General features: G+C 51.2%; 2 protein-coding genes across 3 annotated transcripts; one reads left to right on the top strand and one right to left on the bottom strand.

Annotated features, from left to right (window-relative positions):
- The first annotated feature begins 455 nt into the window (after positions 1-455).
- Positions 456-24,044, top strand: LOC131207922 (synapsin). Its single transcript, XM_058200558.1, has 8 exons — positions 456-705; positions 781-1,154; positions 1,537-1,641; positions 19,645-19,865; positions 19,945-20,041; positions 23,280-23,447; positions 23,515-23,791; positions 23,860-24,044. The coding sequence occupies exons 1-8, from the start codon at positions 456-458 to the stop codon at positions 24,042-24,044; spliced, it is 1,677 nt and encodes a 558-aa protein (XP_058056541.1).
- LOC131207924 (tissue inhibitor of metalloproteinase) lies at positions 1,686-17,567 on the bottom strand. Of its 2 annotated transcripts, none has more exons than XM_058200560.1 (4): positions 16,998-17,567; positions 3,072-3,218; positions 2,566-2,648; positions 1,686-2,504 (listed from the first exon to the last, which is right to left on the bottom strand). In XM_058200560.1, exons 2-4 carry the CDS (start codon positions 3,199-3,201, stop codon positions 2,052-2,054), a joined length of 666 nt encoding a protein of 221 aa, XP_058056543.1. In that variant the 5' UTR covers positions 3,202-3,218; positions 16,998-17,567; the 3' UTR covers positions 1,686-2,051. The 2 variants fall into 2 exon arrangements, with proteins under 2 accessions (XP_058056543.1, XP_058056544.1); XM_058200561.1 differs by lacking the exon at positions 16,998-17,567 and adding an exon at positions 5,838-5,881.
- Positions 24,045-24,071: the final 27 nt, after the last annotated feature.

Here is a 24,071-nt window from a genome sequence, read left to right as displayed (position 1 = left end):
ACGTGTACGCTCGACGACTAATCCGACCGGTATGCTTGTGTCCAACAACAACGTTTGTCAAACATTTTACAACCTCTCTACCCCATGTGCGCCCCGTGCCATCAACTCTGTCGCCTTCGACTCCAATCGCCTACTACTCGATCGATCGACCCGTTCCGATCGCCACATCGTCCCTGTGGTGGAAAACCGCCCTGCCTTCCGTTCGACATCCCAATCCCGACGCACTTTTCCGTTTCGGTGCCATTCTCGTGTCCCGTGCATGTTGTGTCCGTACACTCACACCCACACCACCACCACCACAACACACGTCTTTCCTCGTTTCCGGTTTGTTGTGCTGATGCAGTGATTTCATTGGCAGATTCAGCTCGGGAGACCTGTCTTCCGAGTGCGAGGATGTCGATCCGAAAGACTTGCCCCCGTCAGCGCGCCCACAGCCGCCCCTCCAGCAGCAACCGATGCCGGGCGGCCCACCGAGCATTCCGCCGCCACCGGCACCCGGCACCGCCGGCTCCATTTCGCCCGGTGGCCCAGTGCCACCGGGTTCGGCTCCACCGACCGGTGGGCCCGAGCTGTCGCTGAGCTTCGGCAAGGGTCCGCAACGGGGCACCAGTGCCCCGTCGAGTCCGGCCAAGTCGCGCGAAAGTCTGCTGCAGCGCGTGCAGAGCCTGACCGGAGCAGCGCGGGATCAGGGAGCCTCGATCATTGGTAAGCAGTGTGCGGGCGGGTCCAAACAGTGGTGACGGTCCAACGGCTTATTTCCATCCCCGTTTTTTCCCTCAGGTGCGGCCGTATCGACCGCTAGCCGGGTGCAGCCGTTCAACCGCGACAAGTGCTTCACGCTGCTCGTGGTCGACGATCAGAACACCGACTGGTCGAAGTACTTCCGCGGCAAGCGGCTGCACAGTGACTACGATATCCGCGTCGAGCAGGCCGAGTTCCGGGAGATCACCCTGACCGCCAGCGCCGACTCGGGCCCGATGGTGTGCTTCAACCGCGGTGGCGGCTCCAAGCAGGTTAAACCGTTCCGGCCGGACTTCATTCTGGTGCGCCAGCCACCACGGGATGGGTCGAAGGACTACCGCTCGACGCTGCTCGGGCTCAAGTATGGTGGGGTGCCGAGCATCAACTCGCTTCACTCGCTCTACCAGTTCCAGGTAAGGGTCCGGCCAACGCCCAACGCTTGCCAACCCGTTCATGCACTGAAAAAAACCACGAACGAAACACGTTAAATTTGCTGCTTCATCCACACATCCACACTGTATAGTAGCAATAGTACCTACCGTACCGTAGCGTAGTCAAGCTCCATTTCCTTCACGCGCGTAGTTTAAAATTCTAAAGCAACCGAACAATTGTCCAAGTGCTATATAACGATTGGCTTTTGCTTGGTAGCCTCAGGCTTTTAAATGACCATCAGCACCGTCACACGCCGCCCCCCTTTGCTCGCTTGAACGCTTCCTTCCCGTTGCTTCGATGCTAGTACCGCGGTCCACCTGGCCGGCTTTCGCTCGCACTAATTTCGGATTTCCTTTATCGCAGGATAAACCGTGGGTGTTTGCGCATCTGCTGCAGCTTCAGCGACGCCTCGGGCGGGATGTATTCCCACTGGTGGAGCAAACGTTCTTCCCTAACCCGAAGGACATGGTAAGTGAGGAAGAAAATGAAACCCATCTCAAACTGTACGGATTTTACAATGTATATTGGGCAAAAATGGTTCACCGCGCACCGGGCAGCGGCAGAGTGTGCGGGCCGGAGACACTTGGTCGACACCGAGCTCCGACTGCTGCCGGCGCTGCCCTCCGTTTACTGGTAATGTAGGCTTACGTGACGGCTAATTTGTACTTAAACGAAACATAATTTACATTCATCGGCCAACCGCTCTCGAGCTCCACAACGCAACGGTCCACAATGAACGTAAAACATACGCTTTACATAAATGGTAAGGGGATTGGGCGGGAGGGGGGGCGTGATAAATAAACCGACCGATCGGTCGTCATCGAGCGTCACAAGGATCAGGGAAGGGCATAAAATTACCAACGTTCGTAACAACAATATTAGCGATGCGACGGTACGGTCAACACCTGTGTGGTTCCGTTTTTGGCGACACAGTCCCCGAAACGGGGCGATCGACGCCAGTGGCACTTGGTCGGGAATCCGTTCTCCTGGGCCCGTCCGGCCGGCACGCACGACCCGTAGCTTCTTTCGCACTCACCCTTCGGCGTGAACGGTGACCAGTTGCAGGTTTTCGGCTTGACCCTGCACAGCTGCATGTTGAAGCACAGCTGGATGTTGCATCCGCAGCCCTTACGGTAGACGCCGGCAAGGCCACGCTTTTCCACGATCGTCAGCTCGGAGTACGGGCGCACGAAGTTGCAGAGCCCCACCGTCGGGGTGTTGGCCGCGATCACATACACCTTGTTCGGCTCGAGCCGAATGCCGCACTGCGGCTCCGTCGGTGCCGTGTACAGCTTACCGTGGCGCAGTCCTTCCCGTGCAGCGTCGGACATCTGGAAAGGAGCACAGTTCACGGTTAAGCCGCACGATAGAAAGATCGAAGCTTGAGCCTACCTTGTACTCCTTCTTGATTGCAATCTTGTACGCATCCATTTTGGTTTTCGATACCGTTTTACGCACCACCTGAGCCACGATCACTGAAAAGATAAATTGAAGAAGCAAAATTAACAACTCCTCTCAACATTCGCAAGATAAAATGGGAATTGATTTTATATCCATATTTTTTTCATCCTACACGTTGATCGCGTACTCCATTGAGCTAAACTGTTCGATTTAAGAAACGGCCAAGCAAACGGTAATAAAGCGTCGTTATTATCTGTTCCGTAATTCCCCAAGCTTTCGCCGACAATATTCCGGTTTCCAACGGAGTGGCGAACCCTGGTACTAACTGGTTGTTGCGTGGCGCGCCCGTAAAAAGGATCCTGCCGAAGGACATTAGTGCGCTCAATCACTTTGCCGTCCAAAACGTTAAACTCTCCATCACGGAAAGCTTACACTGGCCGGCTCTAGACGTTATTGGAACGGGTGGACCTTTCCCACTCCAGCCCAAACCAGCTTACCGTAGTCGGACTCGCAGAAAGCGGTCTGCGGGTGTTGCAGCAAGCAGCTGCAGGCTTCCACCGGGGGCAGCAGCGCCATCAGCACGGCCCCGCACACCAGGACGGAGGCCGCCGCCAGAGTCGCCTTCATTGCGTCAGACTGTGTATCTGCAAGATCGAGAGAAGAAAGAAAGAAAATACATCAAAACCGGCGGCAGGCAAACGGGCACCGAGCGCGGACAGTTGCTTGGTTGAAATTAAAATCCCATAATCCCATAACGGGCCGGGCTGGTGACGCCGCGCCCGCGAGACAACCTCCGAGAGGAAACGAATTTTTAAACAACGCCGAAATCACGACGCACACCGTACAGATTTTCGGTCCAAAGAACCGATCTCATTCCGATGTTTATTCAATGCACACCCTTCATTCGCCGTGACGTGCGCGTGATGTCGGCCCAGGCCAACGGCGGAAATCCATCGGCCGCATAATCGAAAGCTAAATGAATCGGTTGTCTGGCAAGACAAACAAGCAGTTCCCGAGAACCGAACGGAAAGCCGGCCAAGTTATGTTCTGTTGGCGAATTGTTACCGTTTCTCGTACAATCAAAACAGACCATTCGCCAGTGTGCTCTACATTATTGATGGGTCCCACGGTCCGGCACTCTGGCAACAGCTCCTTTTGGGTGGTGAATTGATTTACGTGCTTCTGCAGTGGCTGGTTCCGGCTTGCTTCGACTCCGAAACCCGTGCATGCCGTGAAATTGAAACTCGCTCATGTTGACAGAGTTGAAATAAATCATTTCCGTGGAATTCACCTGCGGCCACGCTCTCGCAGGAGCAATCGCATCAAACACTCGCCAAAATGTTTAGTTTTTAATTCCCGGTACTTGTGGTGCCGGTTGCGTTGCTCCCTCGGCGGTCGGCGTGGGGTTCGCCGGTCACGATGTCATCGGCTAAAAATACCCAACGCTCTCATTCAATGGCTAGTGGCCTTCATTCACCGCTCGCCGTTGCCACTTTCCGTAAAAAGGAAGCGCTTGGAATGGATGGGCGAATTCTTGGAACGGTAACGGCTCGGCACAGAGTGTGGTCACTTTGGCAACAAGCATCTCAACCAGGTCCCCCGCCGGCTGCCGATCCCAAGTCAGTCCCAAACAACCTTGACGCGAAGATTCCGCGGCTCCCCGTCAACCTTGTCTCGAGGTTGCCCGCACCTTCGGACGCTTCGGGCTGTCAGACCGGATCCTTGTAAACTGTCACCGTCACACCGGCTACGATTGGGCTCGTCATTTTCACACCCTTTATCGTTTTCTTTTTCGCCTACCGGAATGGTATGCACTTACCACCGCCACTAATTGGAATCGCTGATCAGTGTCAGCATGCATGGTCTCTCGCGCGCCATATATGGCGTCGCTGCACACAGGGAGCGACAGGCGAAAATTATTCCATTAACGTTGCGCCACCGGTCGCCATCTTGCCGGCAGTGCGGGAATTTAATTTAGCTACCGCCGGGGAATGTAATCGATACGGTTCAATATTGCCATTCTCCGATTACAATATGTCGATTGGAAAAATGGCGTCTTCGGAGTAGGGCACGTGGTGTATGGCACAGATTTCCGGTTTCCTATGGCTCCGGAGCTAGGCACGAAATCAGCGCGGATTTTCGGCACATTCCATTACTGATAGAGTTTTAGTATTACTCTAGATATCGATTTTTGTTGGGACCAAGCTGACACAACTTCCGGCTGATTTATCGATTCGCCGGCCGTAGCGTTGGTGGTGAGACCCATTACGGGAGATCGGGCAAGAATGATAATGAGAGTTGTGTTTCCTTCTCGTCCACTTACGTTGGACGCTGGCCGCTTACTCACGGGCGCCGTGAGCAAACCCTTCCGCTACCGTCTGGTGTTGCCCCGACGGTCATTAGTCCATTGGAGTGTTCCATTAGCCGCTCAAATTAAGTGTGACTTGCCCGATCCTGTTTCGGTAGCACATGTACTACAATCGATCTTGGAACTTGTCACCCCCACCAATCTGGTCGGGAACATACGTCAATTCTTCCGACCATCGACAGTGATTTCCTTTCATAATCACCGCCACGTTTTACCAACTTCCCGCTGAAACCACTTGTTTAACTGGCTCCGTAACAGATACGTCCGTAAATCACGTTCAGTCGACGACTCTCTCTCTCTCACACCTTGTTCGTGCATCAACCGATAGCTTAATGCTCCGGCCAACGAATCCCTGTGAGAACGAACCCTCACACGCGGTGCAGCACATGCTAAAGACCTCGGCCGAAAGATTAACGGCCACCGTTTGATGCATTTATCTTTCCGCTTTCACACCGCGGCCAACACTTCGGCGGTGCTCCGCAGTCCTTCCCCGCCCGCCCCTTGTGGCGTGCGTGGAATGAAAGAAAACTTCCCGAAAAATCTAGAGCCATTTAGCACCGGGTGCGGTGCCAACAGATCGCACTCCAGCATGCGGGCGAACCGGTGACCCAACGGTTGCATCGTTCCGTCACATGAAAATTGACACCACGATTAGATAGCGTAACACGTTTGTTTGCAATACGCAGCTGTCGAAAGGTTGCAGCTCCGGCAAAGGGTGCCCTGACGAATTATGAAAGGTGTCCCGGAGCTCGCCCGCTTTTGTGTCACCCGTCTCAGTGCCAACGCGCGGTTCGACGCGGTTCTTCTTCACCTTTTCTTTCGTCCATTTTAGCACCGCGTTTCGATCCGGCCAGCGATGGGCCATCGCGAGAGGGCCAACACAACATATACATACCGAGAGTTCAGTTCAGGGGTCTGTTGTTCCGTTTCTTCGTTTTCAAAACAACTGACACAGCTTCTCTGGCGGCGCACACACTGCATCGGCTCATCAATTTAGCGATGCAGCAGATCCGAGCACACCGTGGGTTCCCCACTGCACAGTGGGGAATTTTTATGGGAAAGGTGGCCATAAGCTTGATGAGTTTTTTTCGCTGCCTTTAACCCAATGAAATAGAACTAGTTTTTGAGGTGCAGCAGGTACTTCAAATGATGATGGTTATGATTCATTTATGATGGTTGTTAAGATATTCCCAAACCTTTCCATCAAATGTTTATCTACATTGTGAACACCTGAGGTGTTAGATACTGAAGATCCTACCCACGGTTTATCCACTTTTACTACGAACGCATCGAAGAGCTCTTGACGAATTTTTAGCTCCTATTTTTCATACAGCATCGCGTACTTTTAGGTAACCCTCAATTTCTTAAAGATTTTCCCATATGAAATGGTTAACAAACACTGCAGAAACCTCAACTAACAATGGAGAGGTGAAATACAATTAAATACAGAAGGATGTGGGGTAAAATCATTTTCAAGTATCACTCATCTGGTTAGGCACTACAAATAGGGCCACGCATACCTGGTTGATCCGTGATCACTGATAACACTTAGTTCACCTACATAATAGAAAAGGCACAAAGGCAATATGTTTTGTATGGCCATTTCATAGACTACATCGAGACTAGGCGCCTCCTTACAATAAGCCTAGCGGACGAATTGGCAGGCATTTGCAAGTAAAACTCACGGGAAATAGTCTAAAATTACCCAAACTCCTTTTGCAATGCCTCATTATCCTCATTAGGAAGGATTCATTACCTTTCCAATGAAGTGGCTGAGCTCAACTGATAACCGCAACTGATAAACGAAGTTGATAATATAGGAACCTAAACCCATCAAACCAACCCGGATCCTCGCGGAGCACCTTTGCAAAACTGTGCTATAATGCGATAATCTCTAATCTCGACGATCGCGATGAGGTAGCTGATAAAAGTTGGTTTGAATGAATTCTCGGAATCTATTCTCGCGTTGAGGTAGCTGATAAAAGTTGATTTGAATGAATTCTCGGAATCTGCCCGACATGGAGGGCAGAAAATTTGGATTTGTCATAGATAACTTATCTATTTCATTCTAATATAATTAGTTTTTAAAGTTGATGTATGACCGCCCTTTCCCCATAGTGCACCGCATTTGTTAGTAGTAGCGCTGGGAAGGTGCGAAAGTGACAGCTGTCGCCGACAGTGCCGAGAGTTTATGTGGATCACTGTGTGCCGTGGTCTCAAAACAACGCAGGGATACCCGATCAAACAGACAGGGTATCGACTAAAAATAGCTTAATTGAGTCATATTTCTCGGTGGTTTTGTTTTGACAGTACGAGCGCGCGCGTTCGCTGCGCACTGCGGCCAGCCGGTCCGCCGAAGTGTCGTCAGCTTCGGGACGAGATCGTTCTTTCGACGACGACCCACCGTGGCCGCACTCCCCCGACACCGTGGCCTGGTTCTCCGCGGTGCGTACTCTCCTGCGGAATTGTACTTCGCGCCCCCGGGAGGAATCCGGAGTATGCGAAAGCGCAAGCCGCGGCCGGGGATGCGTGTATAGCCTTGATCTTCGCTGGACGCGCTCCACCAGCTAGCGGTCGTTAGAGAACCCGCCGGCCGGGAATCGCAACTCGACGGCGTTGGCGCCAACGTAACACAGGGACAGGCGTTAATGGTTTGTTTACTTTCCCATCGTCAGGCCGGGCGTCCGCTAGCGAGAGTGGGTGACGTAACGATGAGAGTGCACCAGAACGGACCGACGGACGGCGATCGATGTCCACTTGCATCGATTGTCCTGGTAGCGGCCACGTCACACAAAACCCACTGCCACTCTGCTGCTGCTGCCGGAGCATCGTGCACGTTTTGTGGGCCACCTGGAAGAGCACTGGAAACCGGTTTCCTTACCGTCCCCTGACTCGTGACCATCGTACAATCAGCCGATATTCGAGTCCCCGCACACTGACGCAGTGGCCAATAAATTCACCAATCGAACAGCAAACGGTTGGGGCTTTACGTGTACCGATTTTGATCAATCGAACCCTTATCGACCAGTCCGTATCAGCCAGTACGAGTTCCGCGAGTCCCGGATCCTCCTGGTCGTGTGCCGCCAACTATCGGTAGTTACTGACTGTCACACATAAATTAGAACATCATGAATACCCATTAACAGAGCGCACACGACGGGCCGGGGCTCGTTTCGCCCGTAATTGATTTCAATAATTACCACCGTTGGCACACTCGGGCTTGACGTTAAAAGGAAACCCTCATTTGCAAATAACAGGTTCTCAGGTTCGCGCAGACAGCAAGACGTACGAGCGGAGTGGCTCAGGTGAACGAAAGTAATGGGAGCGAGCTTTCGCAACTACCCTTTTCACGGCAATTGGATTATAGCGGGAAGCTTATAACATCAAACAAGTTAAGACGAAAGGCCGTATGAAACCCGTGTTTAATTGGCCATTTAATTACCACACCGGAACACCCGTACCCGTATACTTTGTTAAGCTCGGTCCAAAATACCCAGGTTCCGGAACCGGGTGACCTGAACGTAGTTGATAAACTCCGCGCCGAACGGGTCCTTCTAAAATGAGCGGACTTTACAAAACGTTTGCAATCGGAAATTTCTTTTTCCCGCTCTGCCTGGCGGCCACTCGTGCAATCTCCGTCCAGTGTTCCATTTACTTTTCGGTACCTTTCAGCGGCCGTAAATGGTAAACGGCATCATTACGATCGCAGCATGAAATCGAAAGTCTCGCTTGAAGCGCGCTGTTTGCCGAAGCATGGCGCATATCTGCATACGTTTAGCGGCACTTATCAATGTCGGACACGCTCGCTCTTCTCCTTGGACGTACGTATGCGGCTTTACAGACCCCTCTGAGCCTTGCGGCATCGATTGAGGTGATAAAAATCTTAACGTTGTTGCGCTACGAAGCGCCCCCGGAGCGTTGGCTGGCCACCCGCTATGTACCGGTGGTACAGCCTCCCCAACGGTTGCTTCCAACTCGTTTCGAAGCAAGGCCCAGGACCGAAACGTTTGGAATCTAATCTCGTTTTGGGCGTTATTGTCACAACGGGCCCTACTACGGGCTGTGGCCCGTAGTAAAACCGTTCGAAAGGCAGTCAATCTTGCTCGTGTGCCACACGAGTGCGATCGCTACGGATCAATCGATCGATCACCGGCCACCGGTTTGTGGGCATCTTCCGTAACCGATTCGGGCCAATCTTCCGGCAGCCGAGCTCATGCACGTTACACCTCAGCGATCGGCGGCGCTGCACGTGGCTCGTGTGCTGCTACGACGACGACGACGCCCGGGGACACACTAGCTTTTAACGACTAATTTATGCTAATTGATGATACCAAAGGCACCGAAAGGGGATGCAGCGATAAACGATCTAGGGAGAAGCTTGTCGAACATGGGCACGGTTTGACGATGGTTTTATGGCCGCCCTACACCGGGGCCGGGGTTCTACACTTCCTCAGCCTTCTGCACCGGAGAGCCGCTAATGGAGCGTAACGATTCTAGAATGCTCTCCTTCCCGCACGAGATTCCACGCTTTTGAAACATTTCTGATCCGATTTGCATCATCAGCCGCGATCATCTATAAATCCGCCCCGCAAGTGGCGGTAGATCTGTTTTCGATCCACATCCGACGGCACCGGGTTGTTCCGCATTGGCAGCAGTATCGCCGATGGCATCAACATTATCACGCCGGCGGATTGCAAACGCCACCCTGTTCATGACTCACCGTGCATGGCGCAATTCGCGTTGCAATATGCGCCGCACAGAGTTCGACACTCCCCCAGGGGGCGATCCGAACGCGATAAGATAATTTTCAGTTATGGTGCAAAACCCTGAGCACGTTATGGGACAGTTATGGCGCAGGCCGTTAGCAGATATTTTTCGACGATCTCAGCTCCCGTAAGTGGCTTATTGGCCATCAAAGCGAGGGATTAGGGGACACAGCGAAATTTAGCCACAGTAAATTGATTCCAGCCATCAACTCGCATTGCGAAACCTCGTTAGTTGTGTAACGTCAAAAACTATGTCCTGCTGATGTTGTATGTCCCATTGTGGCATAACGAAATCACCACTCGTGTTGTAAGTTGTATTCTCAAACACTGTCTCGATCGTTTTTGACCGATCTGAAGCCAGAATGCGGTGATAGGCGAAAGTTTAAATAAATGCCCACAAGACTTTTGCATCCAAGATGTCACCCAAAAGGTTGCTTAATGCGTTTAAAAAGTGTCTAAAACACAAGTTTACCAAAAATATATATTACTTTGGTGTTGAGATAGTGGTAACCACTTTCTAAGCCACTTGCCATCATCAGCTCTAAAAAGTTATGTAGAAAATAACACTAATACTGTGTTGGAAGATTCCAAACCCCTCGGAACTTCGTCTGATTGAAAGATATTGGAGCATCGTGAAGAATAATTAGAAAATCGATAGTAAAAGCAAATAAAGTAAGTCTTCAACCGATCCCACCCGTACTTTTTTGCTTTGACTATCCGACCTTTCCGTTTATTATTTTGAGACTGTACAAATCGACCTTTTTCCTATTGGTTTGGCGGGCTCTAAAATTCAGCTGCGACTTATAAAAGGGTAATCTAAATTCGTTGGTTAGAAAAAGACTAATTTTAGGAAAATTCTTGGGGTCCTTGCACATTGCTAATCATTTCTTTTGATATTGAATTATAATTTGTCTATTTAAAAAGGAATACAGTAAATTTTCAATTAGTTAAACTACAGTAAATATTCGAGCCAGATGACGTAATTGGGACCGTTGATGTACGATGAACTAAGGGTGCTGTTGGGTAAATTCAGAACGTGCCTCAAAATACGCAAAAGTTTATGCGATGTAAAACATGTTACCAAGTTGATGTTAATGTACATGGGAGGGACAACGTTAAAATCGTCAGTAAATTTATTTTCCTTCAATTGGCCGGGCCATAATCTGTTTGCTCATTATAAATTCTCTTTTGCGAACTCACTGATTGCTTCACGTCCTGAAAGACATTTTCACTCGCAACGATCGCTGCTTGCGACTTGGATTTGACCTGCTGTAGACTGAAAGTTTACACTACAATAAATCATCCCGAAAGTGGTCTCCTGGGAGCGACGGTTGCGTTGTGGTTGGTCTGTCTGCTCCGTGGTTGGGGTGGTTGGTTGAGCATGCAGAGTGTACACGGTCCGTTTGATATTTCTGGACAATAACTCCCAGTTGTTGGTACGACACGTTTGTAGCAAAAATATCGTACAAACCCACATTCGTCTTTGCCGTCTGCGGCAAAGGTCAACAGCCGTGAGGTGGTGGAAAAAAAGTCGAACCGTCGAACCAACGACAGCATTACTTTCCAGCATCGCAGCGCGCATGTGCTTAACATTCGGTCCTGTTGGAACTTTATCTGCCCGCGTTTGTTGCGCGTTACTTTCTTCCGTCGTGATAAGAATCCGTCGATAAAACTCGATCAATAGCACCCCCCTGGTAGCCGATTGGCTAAATCCCGCACACTGCACGATGTACTGTGGCCACAATTTAGTACCACTTTCCAAGAGGCTTCCCATTTTTCTCACCGGCCATCGGTAATCCACGGCGAGGTTTTCGGTGCGCTTGAAACGGGTTTAGGGAAAAAAGGGGTTTACTGTGCAATCGACCCGGCACGCAGCATAAACGGTAGTGCGGTGCGATGCGTGGCGTTATGTTGCTGTTGTATGTTGTTGGCGTGAACGGCGCTGGGGGACTTACGAAACAAATCTACTTCAGAATGGTCCCGGGCCCGACCGGCCAGGTTACGCAAAGCGAGCGAGCGGGTGATAAATCATCTCCACCTCCCGACCCGACCCGAACCGCCCCACAGCCAACAGAAGGGTGGCCACATAAAAAAATTGTGATGAGCATCGCACAATCCTGCATTGTTTCATCCACTCGACCATTAATTAGGATACGGCCCGAGAGCTTCCGGAAATGCGAGTTGAGCTGGAGGCCCCGATAATTTGGTCACCACTCTGCACCACTCTCGTGTCTAGGCTGTAAACACCCGTGTCGTGTCAGCGTATTCCAAATCCTTCGCCCAGTTCCACACCTGCCATTAGCGCGGGATTCGATGCTCGACATCCTTCCGACGCTGCCAGTCCGAGCCGGGAAACTTTCCAATTTCCATCCACACGTGGCCACGACGTCCAGAGACCATAACACCTCGCGGTACGAGCAAGCCACAAAGTGGCACACATTTGCCTCCTATCGCTGGGAGTCAGTCCTCCTTCGGGGGTTACTCCGCTCGCTTACCACCGAGGCGCGTTCTCGGCCATCCCAGCCGCCCCGTTCCAAGTCAGCCCGCGAGCTGGGCCGGTGAGTGGCAATTCATGTTTCACATGCACTTTCGCTACACACCCCGGGGGGCGAGGCTCAGCCGTCGGTCGGTGCAGTTTGGGCGATGCAAAAACCCGGTATCAGCGCCGCGAGGTGTGCGAGGTGATAACAAGCTAAACGAACTGGAATGAACAGGCAAACCTCCGACCAACCGACCGGGGTACGATTATGTCCCGCCGGCCCTGTGCTGGCGAAATTGTTTTGACCCACGCCATTAGGCCGCGCCGAGGTTTGGCGTTGAGTGTTTTGCCTTCGTTACACCCGACACGGTGGGCGAAAAGGGAAAAAATTTGCCCCCTAGATTGAGGGGTGTTTACTTTGCCAGACTCAGTTGTCGAAAGTGACACACACACCGCGTGCGCCACGTGTGCACCAGCATTCCCTTTTGGTGTCCCTAAACCAGCGGCCCCAGCTGATTTATCGATCGTCGCGTTGAAAAGTCGAACACCGAAGTGGCGCTCGAAGACGGAGGACGGAAACCAAGAACCGAATGGAACGGATCACACGGGAAGCGACCAGATGGTGTGCCATGGCACCGGGAGGAAGTTTATCTTCTTGGTGGCTGAGTTGTGACTTTTCTTGACTGTCTGTCTATATTCGGGCCGGTCGGCCTCGGCTCGGGATTGTGACGCAAAATTCGGTGCACAAGAATTTCAACTATTCTCAACATTTATAGACGGTTCCGCTCGACTTGGGGCCGCTCAGGGTCCGCGGTTTCCGCGGAGCTCCACCGACGCCGCGAGATCACACATTCCGTTGGCCGACGGGGACACGCAGGCGATTGCGCATCGGGAAACAAATTGAGGATGGAATAAGTACCCTGCCATTGTTTTTGATGCTGAGTGTTTCATCACTGTTGACAGCTTAGTTCTAAACTACAGACCTACGTGCTAAACTGAGGTTTTGATCGATAATCGATTAAAATGGGCCGCTTAGCACTATTCTTCCGTTGCCCGGACGTAAAACTATTTTTGCTGGTTTACCAAACACGTTACAGACATGATTGGAAATGTGTTTGCAAAAGTCCCAACATCCATCTTTTTAACTGTAAAAAAATCGAATCTTCTACTTTTATGGCTTCTACAACTTCCGAATAATTTCCACAATTTGAATTATTTTGAAATCGATTAATCGATGGGACGGAGACGATTTAAACGTTGGCAAAATCACGAGTAGAAAATTTGTTGTGCACAACAACTTAACATAAAACACAACTTAACACACAGCATTATATTTTAAACTTCTCTTAAAACTTATGGACCACGACCTCTTCTTTGTGCAATTTATTTGTGAGACAAATGTGGCCCTTGACTGTTACATCGAACATAGAAGCCTTATAGAACAGTTATCACGTTGAAATATGCTCTAGTTTGCTAAGAGAACACAATAGAAGGTGTTTAATCTGGCGACAGTGCAGAGGCACAGAACAAATCTTACAATTTTCGGCATATTTTCAAACTCACTTCTGACAACATCTAAATCCAATCCATAGTCGAACCAACAAACAACCATACAAACGGACATTAATTGTTAGACACATACAGATGAGTGATTGGGTCTCCAAAATTCTACACCAAACCAAACCAGTGATTAGCATAATTTGGTGTATGTCTATTTCATAAGGATTGAAAGTAAAGTGGAAAAGAAAAATCATCCTCGGCCCGGCCCAAGCCCCGTGCCACTTGCACATTTCACTGAGCCCTTACCGGTCACAGTGGCAAAGCGTTCACTTTTCACACTTTCTTCCCGTGTCGAGTGCAGCAGCTCGGTGCAAATATTTATTTCGAACAAATATGCGCACCCGTGCCCGTCTATTTATTACGCGTTTCTTCGGTTGGCTGCTGGTCGTCGGTACCAATCGGAACGCAAGGAAAACAAACCCATTCGACCAACGGAACCCTGGCCACCGCGGAAGGAACATTCGCGTGGAAGAATTCACTCCCCGAGGCCTGGAACCACCGAGATCGCCGATCGCGGCTGAAGTGGCCCCGAAGGAATTTTGTTTGGTAAACACTCCAAACGGCAACACAACGCCCCCGAGGATGATTCGGCCCCGGTTCGTGATTGCCGCGTGTTGGTGTTTGTTATTTTTTTTTCCCCACAAACCTTTTTATGTTCTCATCTTGCGCATCCATCCCACGCATCAATCCCGGGGGGTCGTAAAATATTGAGGCACCTGTTTCGGCGACCCCCATCTCTTTCGTGCCGGTCAGAGCATCAGAAATACGATCACGCCCGTTCGGGCAGCGCTAGGCGGCGGGACCGGGTGGCCTATTCGTGATCCGATCCGATGATGATGATGATGCCACCCAATTTGCATAGTCCATCAACATGATCGATCCCCGGGCATCTTGGCAACATAAGTGCAGGCGCTTCGGGCCCAAAAAGGGCTGAATCCTCATTTGCCGATCACGATAAACAAATACACCGGAAGGCGCAAGCGATGGCCATTGTGTGGAGCGTTAATCCTGAGGGAATGATCGACCGACGGTCCGAGAGTAAGACGTACTACGCTAGTTTAGGGTTCTTCGAACCAGTCGGACCGATGGCCGCGGGCAATAAATCTACTGGGCACCGGACTGAGCAGATCACGTTCCCTGCGCGAGAGCTTACCTATCCGTCAGTTCCTGGAAAATCGGACCGTGCTGCGTAAGGTGACCCCCCGGGCAATGTGGCCTGTTTCGGTCTGGCTGTCCGACGTGATCCACAATTTTCGTCGGTTTATCGATCGCTCATGGTGCGCCATGATCTAGACTAATGTACTGCGAACGGATAACCACCGGGCACGGTGAGCTAGCGGAGTCGTCTCAGGGCGCCACTTTGACCTCGGCAGTGCAACGATCGTTTTATGTACTTACGTTCACGAAGCACACCCCTGGCAGAAGGTCACAGAGGACTAGGAAAGTCCCAACGCACGTCGCCCGAGCACGTATCGTCGAAGGCGACGAGAGCATCGGCACAGTTCCGACGTTAGTCGCACTGACCTTACCGACTGGCCAGTCCACACGATCGCCGTCGTCGTCTCGATCGATGTACTTAAAACTGCCTGCAAGTCTGCCATCGGAAATGCCGGCGAGGTGACTCCACTAAGTGCTAGACGCTCACCTCGACCGCGTTGCTCCCTTCCCGGATGGAGTCGTAGCCACCGGCCACCTTCCTTCCATTCGAGCATTTTCTCTCCAGTGACATCACAATAAAACAATAGATAACATTGTTTACACTCGCGGCGCGCCCAGAGGCATCGTCGTCGTCTACGGCGGCTTCATCTTGGCTTATGGCGCCGTTGGACGATCCCTCCAACGTGGGCCAGTGATACGGCTGGAGCGCCAACGAAACCCACCCATTTAAGCTGATCTCTACAGCCAAGGTCGACCTCTCGAATCGGATCCGAGGCAGTGCTACGCACGTCTGCTGTGCTACTTTCGCAGCACGGCGGTGAATGTGGCAACGGCATCCATTCCAAGCCAACCAAGCCATTCCCAAGTGGTCACGGTTTCGCTGAGAAAGTGAATTTGGTCCGGTTTGGGTCTGAAGTGGATTACCCGCATTGCACCGCGCCGCAGTGCGAATGTTCTAAAACGCCCTGCGTCAGCGATTCGCGTTCGCGCGTCGAGTTCCGGCTACTGTTTAACGTCTTTTTTATGGCATTCGGCTAAGAATGGCTTTTATAGATTTCCCAATCCTCCCCTACAACATTATGCAAATCATGGCGCATTCGCTTTCGCCCTGTGCGTCGGATGGATCTGAATAAGCGTAACGCAATCATCATCTGAGGGCTGAGAGGGCTTCAAACAGGGACCATGGAGCTAATGCCGAACGTCACAACAAATCAGTAAATCCTATGAATAGTGTAGCAAATTCGCTTCTTCTGCAATAATTCAATCGGACATCCATTGGACATCAAGGATGGCGAATTAGACAATGCTGCTGACCCATCGTAAAACTATGCGGTTTCTGCCACGAAACGACGCATTATGAACCGGTCGGCTAAAAGAAATGATCGGGCGCAGTGTCAGCACATAAAACGAAAATAAAAACCGCAAACCGCGCTTTTGAGCAATAAGCTAGCCGCGGGCTCCATAACTCACCCGATCGGGGAAAGGCGATACGCGTCCGTGGAGGGGGCCAGGAACAGAAACAAGCTCATCAACCGATCAACTAGCATCGCGGCGTCGTGTGCCTGTGTGTGGCTGTGATTGTGTTTAACGTCAAACCATCTCTCGTGGTCTTCCTCGAAGCGTGTTCAGCGTGGCGTTGGCGTGATTCCCAAAAGCGAACGAACTTAACACGAGAGGACAACATCGCCTCTGGCGTGGGGGTCAGCTGTACAAACCGCGCGCGAGCTAACCACAAACGCCCAACCCATCGCCTGAACGAGGTTCGCGGGGCGCGGACAGGTGGACAGGTGGTTCATAATTTTCGCCCATAAATTCCACGAACGCTGGTGGGCCAGAAAAAAACAAACACGCCAAGGCGAGCCACGAGCCGGGCCGGAACCGGAAACGGGCGAGCTAAATGGTGGAAAAAAGGACCCCGGTGAATGATTTGCAGCCCAACCCATGCGGGCCCCACCAATCATAATCGGTACCATAAACCCCCTTTTCGCCCATTCTGTGAGAATAGGGGGCTATTGAATTATATTACTATTTACCGTCCGCAATGGCTGCTAGATTGTAGGATTAGTGGTTGATGTGCCCCAGGGCAACTTACTTTACGCGCGTGTCGGCAAATCGATGGCTTTCGGACGAATCGTCGAAGGATTCTCGGTGATAGCGGACACAGCTGCTGATGACGTGGACTTCACCGCTTGAGGTTGGCCTCGAAAAACGGCCGGCAAAGAGGCTGTGTTTGTGGACGATCGTCCTTGATCTTTGCACACCTCGGAATACACCGCCGTAAAGTGCAATGTAGCGGCGGTACTTTCGTAGCACCTGCGCCTATCCTGGGCCACTTTTTTCGCCGCGCACTAGCCGCAGCAGATAAAAACCGTTCACGCACACTGTCGCCTGTCGCGGTTCGCGGTTATTACGTTCTTCTCAAGTCACCGGCAAAGTAGTTTCCTTTCGTTTCGTAGTTTTGCCAACCGCAAAACGCTTCAACGGTTGCTGGGAATTATCTTCGTTCACGACACTCTCTTCTGATATGGAAATGTTAGCACGCAAATAATACGCCGAGGACGATCACTGAAATTGCTTTTCTTGCAACGGAACCGGAAAACACGTCCGTACACTCCAACCGAAAAATGAAATTTTCGGGATTTTCGTAGCTTGAATCGGAAACTCTCGGCTGTTTTTTGTTTTTTTCCCCTGTTATCCCCTGTTTTATCTGGCGGCTGAATTTCTGTCTCGCGTTCTCTGTCTCTGTTTTTCTCTCTTTTCTGTGCGTTCTCTCTTCTCTCTCGACTCGAAGCGTTCCCGGTCTCTGATCCGAGCGATGCCCGGGAAAGAGATAGCTGTCGCTAGAGCGAAACAGCCTTATTCATTCGTTCTCAAAACCACTCTCTCGCGCTCGAACCCGCTCTTTGCGCCAAATGAGTGCCCAGGCTCTCACTCTCCGCGCTGTTGGTGCCGAAAACAATGAGAATAAAAAAAGGACACAGAAATTTGACATGTGCGCGAATATTGTTTTAAAGCGGAATTGTCAGATTTGAAAAATTGAAGCTGTACTTGCGAGATAAATCGAGATCGAGAGATCGTGCGAGATCGTCCTCTTTCTGACTGCACCGATGCCGGTCGATCGATTGTGGCTGGATGTGATCGATGGCGGGTTTGCGGTTTTTGTGGTGCCAGAACGGTTTTTGTTCAACAAAATAAGCGTTGGGAAGAGATTTCTTCACGTTTAAAAAAAAAAACAGCAATCGAAGCAATCGATGTCATCATGGCAACATCTGTTGGCGAGACAGGCATTCTGGTGATCTCTGTCCAAAATTAGCGCCGTTCCATTTTCTTGATGGGCCATTTGTTTGGACTGCCAATGGGCAAACCCTTTCCCAAAAGCCAAACAAAGAAACGACCACCACTGTCGGCTGAAATTTGGTTTATTGATGGTAATCGAAGTGTAAACATGTTCGGCAAACGTTGCTCATTAACATTTTAATTGAGAAACAACAGCCATTTGGGAGCCATTCGCTTGGAAGGAGTGACTCACCATATTTGCATCTCGAAAAGCGATAAGACAATAAATTTATTAATACTCCATCGCCCGTGAATGAATCGAAAATGTTTACAATCCTTTGATTCCTAGCGCCTACAGTTGATGCATTCAAATGCTTAGCTTAGCATTCCCAACAACCACTCGTTTATTAATATTTAATTTTGGCCCCATCGAACAATACGCATACATCAAATGCTCAATATTGGCTTCCTCGTATCAGCAAATTGAATTCAAATGGTCTCACCGCGGATCGCGGATCAAACACACAGCTTTACCACAACCCGGATCCGCGGGCGCGAGAATGTGTTGTGGAAATATCAGAAAATCCCTCGGGGTTAGCACGAGGAGCGTGTCTAATGATGTACCCCGGCGCAGATCGACCGTCGGATCCGGAACGTCGCCCGCCACCCGGACTTCCTCGTTGGCCCGGTGCCAGCCAAACGCCGCCACGAGCGAACGGATCTCCGTCGGGGCAAGTGCGACCGGATGGTCGAACGATGCACTTGAAGCGCATTGCGTACGGCAAAACCGCACCATGGCTTGCAATTAATTTACACCAGACGATGCTCCATCACTCCCGGGCCGACCGAGAGCCGACCACACCGGCCCAGAAGTCCACAGAAGTGGCCGCAGCCAGAGCATGTTGCTTTTCGTCACTCGCACGCCACTATCCGTGCGGGTCCGAAATAGGAGTAGCACACAGTTTCAAGGTAAAATAAACATAAAACATGGCCGGGCGAGCACAAGCTGTTTCGCCCGGACAACATAAACATGCTGAAGTGGTTCGGGGAATGCCTTTGGAATGCAGACTTTCGGATGATTTGCCAGAGTCCAGAGTTTCTGTAAATCGGAACCATGATGCCGTGGGTAAATCCAGGTTCGAGTAATGTACGCTCCTGACACGACACGCGTTTCTGCGCCACTCTCTGGTACTCTGCATTCATTTAGCCTCGTTAATTCGTGCGCCATAAATTCTGCTGTCGATAGCATCGTTATGGTTTAAAATATGCATGCATGTAAATTGGTAGCCTCACCAGACCGAAGTATGAATTAATTATGATCGTCCCCGCGGTAGCCCTTATCCCCCGCTACTAAGCCGTCCTCAATCGACCTTAACCTCTCTCTGAACTGTCGCCGTCTCTGCCATCAGACCGGGTTGCTGAGTGGTACATTCTTGGTCGTCTTTTCCTGGTATCTTCCGCAGTTCACCTGGCAGCGGTTCCCGTGTGTGCTGAAGGCTGGCCACTGCCACGGCGGCAAGGCTACGGCCAAACTGGACAACCCGGGCGCCCTGCAGGATGCCGCCGGGCTCCTGTGCGGTGCGGGCCTCTCCGACAACGGATCGTACTGCAGCCTCGAGCCGTACATCGACGCCAAGTTCGACGTGCACATCCAGAAGATCGGCGCCAGCTACAAGGCGTTCATGTGAGTAACTCGGGCGGATGCACCGCAGCCAGGAAGTGGGACACACATGGACGCTCTAACGTTCGCCTATCGCACGCAGGAGAAAATCCATTTCCGGCAACTGGAAAACGAACCAAGGGTCGGCCATGCTCGAGCAGATCCCGATGACGGAGAAGTACAAAACCTGGGTCGACGAGGTAAGTCCGGCCAAGCGTCGCACTCCATTTCGGGTGTCCATTTCCGCCGACGACGACCGTGGTTCGCGGTCGGTCGTTTCCCACCATTTTGTCGCCATTTTTCCTGCGCACCGGCGGTGCGTTTACTTTGGCGCGAGCGATTATTTATGGCATTTAATCTTGACGGCTTTAAACGGTTTGCGTTTGTCGCCACGTTTTTCGGAATGATTTATCGGCGTCGCGGCACCGCCTCGGGCAACGTGCGCGCTCGCGACTCCTTACGGCGAGGCCGTACCAGCAGATACCATCGGCACGTCGGCAGAAACTGGTCCGCGGCCTTCGGAAACTGGGACCTTCCGAAAACAGCCGTCCGACGACGGGGCGGTTCATTTCGGTGTTACAATCCGTCCACGGCGCAAAGAGATAATCTCGCGGCTTATCCCTTGTGCTGCGTCCTTTTAAGGGAACCCCTATCTGCCCGTCGGCGTAACGGGTCGCCGTAGGGTGGACATGGAAAACGCATTTTGCGCCGTGCGTGTACCCGAATGTTGTGATTTTCGTACGCGACGTGAATGGAGCACACCAGCCGGTTTCAGCCGGGACATTTGCACTCCAAAGGAACAACATGGCCATGGCGTGGCGTTTGAATCGGACGTTAAATCCAGCGTGTCCAGTGGCAGTAACGCGATGCCTGTGCACGCGGACTCGCATGTTTTCGCAGCAATTTGTGGGGAACGTAGATTTGTTCAATTTGACACAACACCGACCTCACCAGAGAGCAGCTGTGAGGCACGTTGGCACGTTGTGTGATTACTTTACAGTCGTCAACCGTTTAGGTTTCGTGCCCTGTTGATTATAAGCAGCGTAATGTGCTTATCGGGTCGTCGACGTTTGTTGACGCCTCCACGGGGCTCGAATTAGCTCCGATGTTGCTGTGTCTATCAAACATCTATCATTGGCACAAAATCATTGTATTAACAACAATGTGCTTCGTTTCAAACCCTACATATCCCGTTTGTGTGGTTTGACCACAAATCACAGTCTGTTGATGGCTAGATAGTTGATCGCACCCTTTTTGATGCTTTTCAGTTCCGATAACTCACAAATTAGAGTTCTTGGTATGTTCTAAAACTCGAAGGAATTATCCTCAACATTTTACGAGCAGGAGGAATATTTTCCTGCATTTCCTAGCCGAGTGCGATGTTTTAGGGGCTTGGAGACAATGTCTTGATACTAAGCGAATAAAACATAGAAATGCGATGATAAAACCTTTACAGTTGGAATGATAAGATCCAAGCAGCTCGCATCTGCCTAATGGGGCTAAATGCTTAAGCTATCACTTGATACTAACAAAACGTTTAGCTCTCTAGCACACATCCGTTATCCGTTTTCCATTACAATTATCTATTATTACCGATATTATAAATATCGGTAGCTTCAGAGGTGCATTTAAATATCGGTACATGCAGAGTTCTTCTACCGTTAGTTAGTTAATCCTCTCGTCGAAAACCTTATCCTTTTGATCACCTTGGTCCTCTTACCAAAATTTGATAGAGGGTGTGCAAACTAACGTTCTTTTTTCATTTGGCTTTAAAACAAAAATTGCTTAATATTTTTCGATGGTTATTTTTCATTTATTTGAAAGGTGGATTGAATTTGGAGAATTGTCCACCATGAATTTTTGTCTTGAGGTTGTCAATAGTTGCTAATTTGTTTGCATAACATAAATATCGAAAGTGGCTGTCGCTGTATGGCTCGTAGCGTCGTTCTGTTGAAATCCAATGTGGTCCAAGTTCTCAGCTTCAATTTCGCCGCAGAACCAATCAGCTAAAATCCGCACCAGTCACTCGTTCTAGGTGCATTGGCTTCTCTTGCACGATGTGTGGGTTATCCGAACCACAATACTGCTTATTAGGATAGCCACAGAGGTGGAAATGAGCTTCAATGAAATGTGCATTTGACGAATGGTGTGACGACCTACCTCTTCGGAAATAAATTTTTCATATTTCCCAATTTTCTGCAACCAAAATTTTATTTTATACGTAAACTAGACGAATAATCCTTTCAAATAAATGTATGGAGCATCGAAAAATATTAAAAGATTTTTTTATTATAACCAAATGAGTAGCGTTTGGACATCCTATGCTTTTGTTTTGGCCAGGCGCAACTTTCTGGACTTTTTTGGAACACCTAACAGAGCACAGCTCATTGACAAAAGGACTAAACTGTTGGCTACGAACCCCAATTTTAACATATGGGCCAACAATGTTTGGCAAATATATGATAAAACGGGAAATCCCTATACACAACCCAAAACACTAATCCTCGATACAGAATGTTTGGGGGCATTTTTGCATAAATTGACGGCACGTCCTCTTCTGGCGTTCATCAACATTTATTTCCTCAAAACTGCTGTGTTGTCCTTTGGCAATTTAAACATTCCATCGCCGTCCCAACAAGACCCGACTGCCGCCAGAGCAATGTATCCGGGCACATAGCTTCGGGCGAGGGCGCAAGGAATTCCAAGATTCTGAGCACCCGGTGGGCGTAGGCGCCCTCTTTGGTGGCCCGGTGCCGGCAGTTCCTACATCGATTGCGATCGTTCATCGGGCGTCTGTTTATGCAAAACGTCCCGCGCGGCCCGGCTAAGTACAATACGCCATAATTAAACCCACCGGCGCCCCCACCGCGCTGCGTTCGTCAATGACGTCTCGCGTCAAACCTGGGCGAAGTGCCGGGCACGAAAAGAAAAAGATCGTACGAACAGCGAGAACCAAACAAAACTCCGCAATTCCCCGATCGCGCGATGATCTCAGCCGCGGGTGCCGCGCAACAAGAACCAGATGTCACGCAGTCCAAGCGCCTCTTACACGTGCCGACATCCCCTGTCTGCCCCCTCCGTGGTCGGGCTCTCTCGCTCGCTCGCGGGCGAAGTAAATGACTCAATCAATGACGCCATACGAGAGGCCAACGACGCGCAGTTGGCGCTCGGGATGAATAAAGGGTTCCAAGAGTTCCAGCGCCCCCGAATCGACGCGTTTTTAATCGCGGAGCGCGGAAGCAGTGGGCAGATGGGCACCCGAAGCACCCCCAAACCACCACATCCGGATCGGTGCGGATGACTAAGGATCCAGAATTGATTAGACCCGGGTGGCGGAAGCGAGATGATCGCCCACGCTGGGCGCGCGTGGCGGCTGACTAATTCGAGTTGCGATTTCAAATGCTCGGCCATGCTAATCGCTCATTAATTCTGGTCCAGGTCTGTGAGCTGTTCGGTGGCATGGAGGTGTGCGGCGTGGCGGTGATCGTCTCGAAGGAGGGCAAGGAGTTCATCATCAGTGCCGCCGACTCGACCTTCCCGCTGATGGGTGACAGCCAGGAAGAGGATCGTCGCCAGATTGCCGACCTGGTCGTGGGTCGCATGCAGGTAAAGGTCCAGCTATCCTCGTCCTTTGGAAGCCCAGCTAACCTCTCTCTCTCTCTCTCACCCACAGAACGTTTGCCGCCCTTCGATGCTGACGAAGGCCGTATCACGCAGCTCGATATCTTCGCGTGGCACGAGCCCCACCGAGGATGCACCGCCGGTACCGATCGGGACTCGGCCGGTGCCCGTCGGCGGAGGTCCTCCTCCGATCCCGGAACGCACCACCCCGGGGGTCGGTTCGATCGGGCGGCATGGAAGTTTCAGCAGCCAATCCGGGGGGGACTTCCCCGAGCAGCCGTCCGAGAGGGCCCCCACTCTGACCAGCGTTGGACGCCGTGACTCGCAAGGTAAGAAGCAGCAGACGATCACTTCCGGTGGAACGCATCCTCACGACACATTCCGTTCCGTTCCGCAGCATCCCAGTCCAGCTCGGTGTCGGGCGTTTCGTCGGCATCGGCTGCCCGGTCGGCGGCGGGCAAGGGGCCGGGTGCCGGGGGCCCACCAGGAGCCACCGGCGGCGGTCCGTCGGTGGTCGAGGACGCCGAGGACACGATGAAGAATCTGCGCAAAACGTTCGCCGGTATCTTCGGTGACATGTAGGATTTGGCTAAGAAGAAGAAACAGACC

This window comes from Anopheles bellator, chromosome 2, assembly GCF_943735745.2.
Source record: "Anopheles bellator chromosome 2, idAnoBellAS_SP24_06.2, whole genome shotgun sequence".
NCBI classification, from domain to species: Eukaryota; Metazoa; Arthropoda; class Insecta; order Diptera; family Culicidae; genus Anopheles; species Anopheles bellator.
Note: the sequence above shows the minus strand (reverse complement) of the source record. Positions and strands in the feature narration are given on the sequence as shown.

Excerpts from the sequence above, each read along its gene's own strand:
- LOC131207922 (XM_058200558.1), top strand. The coding sequence starts at position 456 with ATGCCGGGCGGCCCACCGAGCATTCCGCCGCCACCGGCACCCGGCACC. Across the intron at positions 706-780 it reads TCAGGGAGCCTCGATCATTG|GTGCGGCCGTATCGACCGCT; the intron begins GTAAGCAGTGTG and ends TTTTTCCCTCAG. Across the intron at positions 23,448-23,514 it reads TGGTCGTGGGTCGCATGCAG|AACGTTTGCCGCCCTTCGAT; the intron begins GTAAAGGTCCAG and ends TCTCACCCACAG.
- LOC131207924 (XM_058200560.1), bottom strand. The coding sequence starts at position 3,201 with ATGAAGGCGACTCTGGCGGCGGCCTCCGTCCTGGTGTGCGGGGCCGTG. Across the intron at positions 2,649-3,071 it reads TTTCTGCGAGTCCGACTACG|TGATCGTGGCTCAGGTGGTG; the intron begins GTAAGCTGGTTT and ends TTATCTTTTCAG. Across the intron at positions 2,505-2,565 it reads CAATCAAGAAGGAGTACAAG|ATGTCCGACGCTGCACGGGA; the intron begins GTAGGCTCAAGC and ends GCTCCTTTCCAG.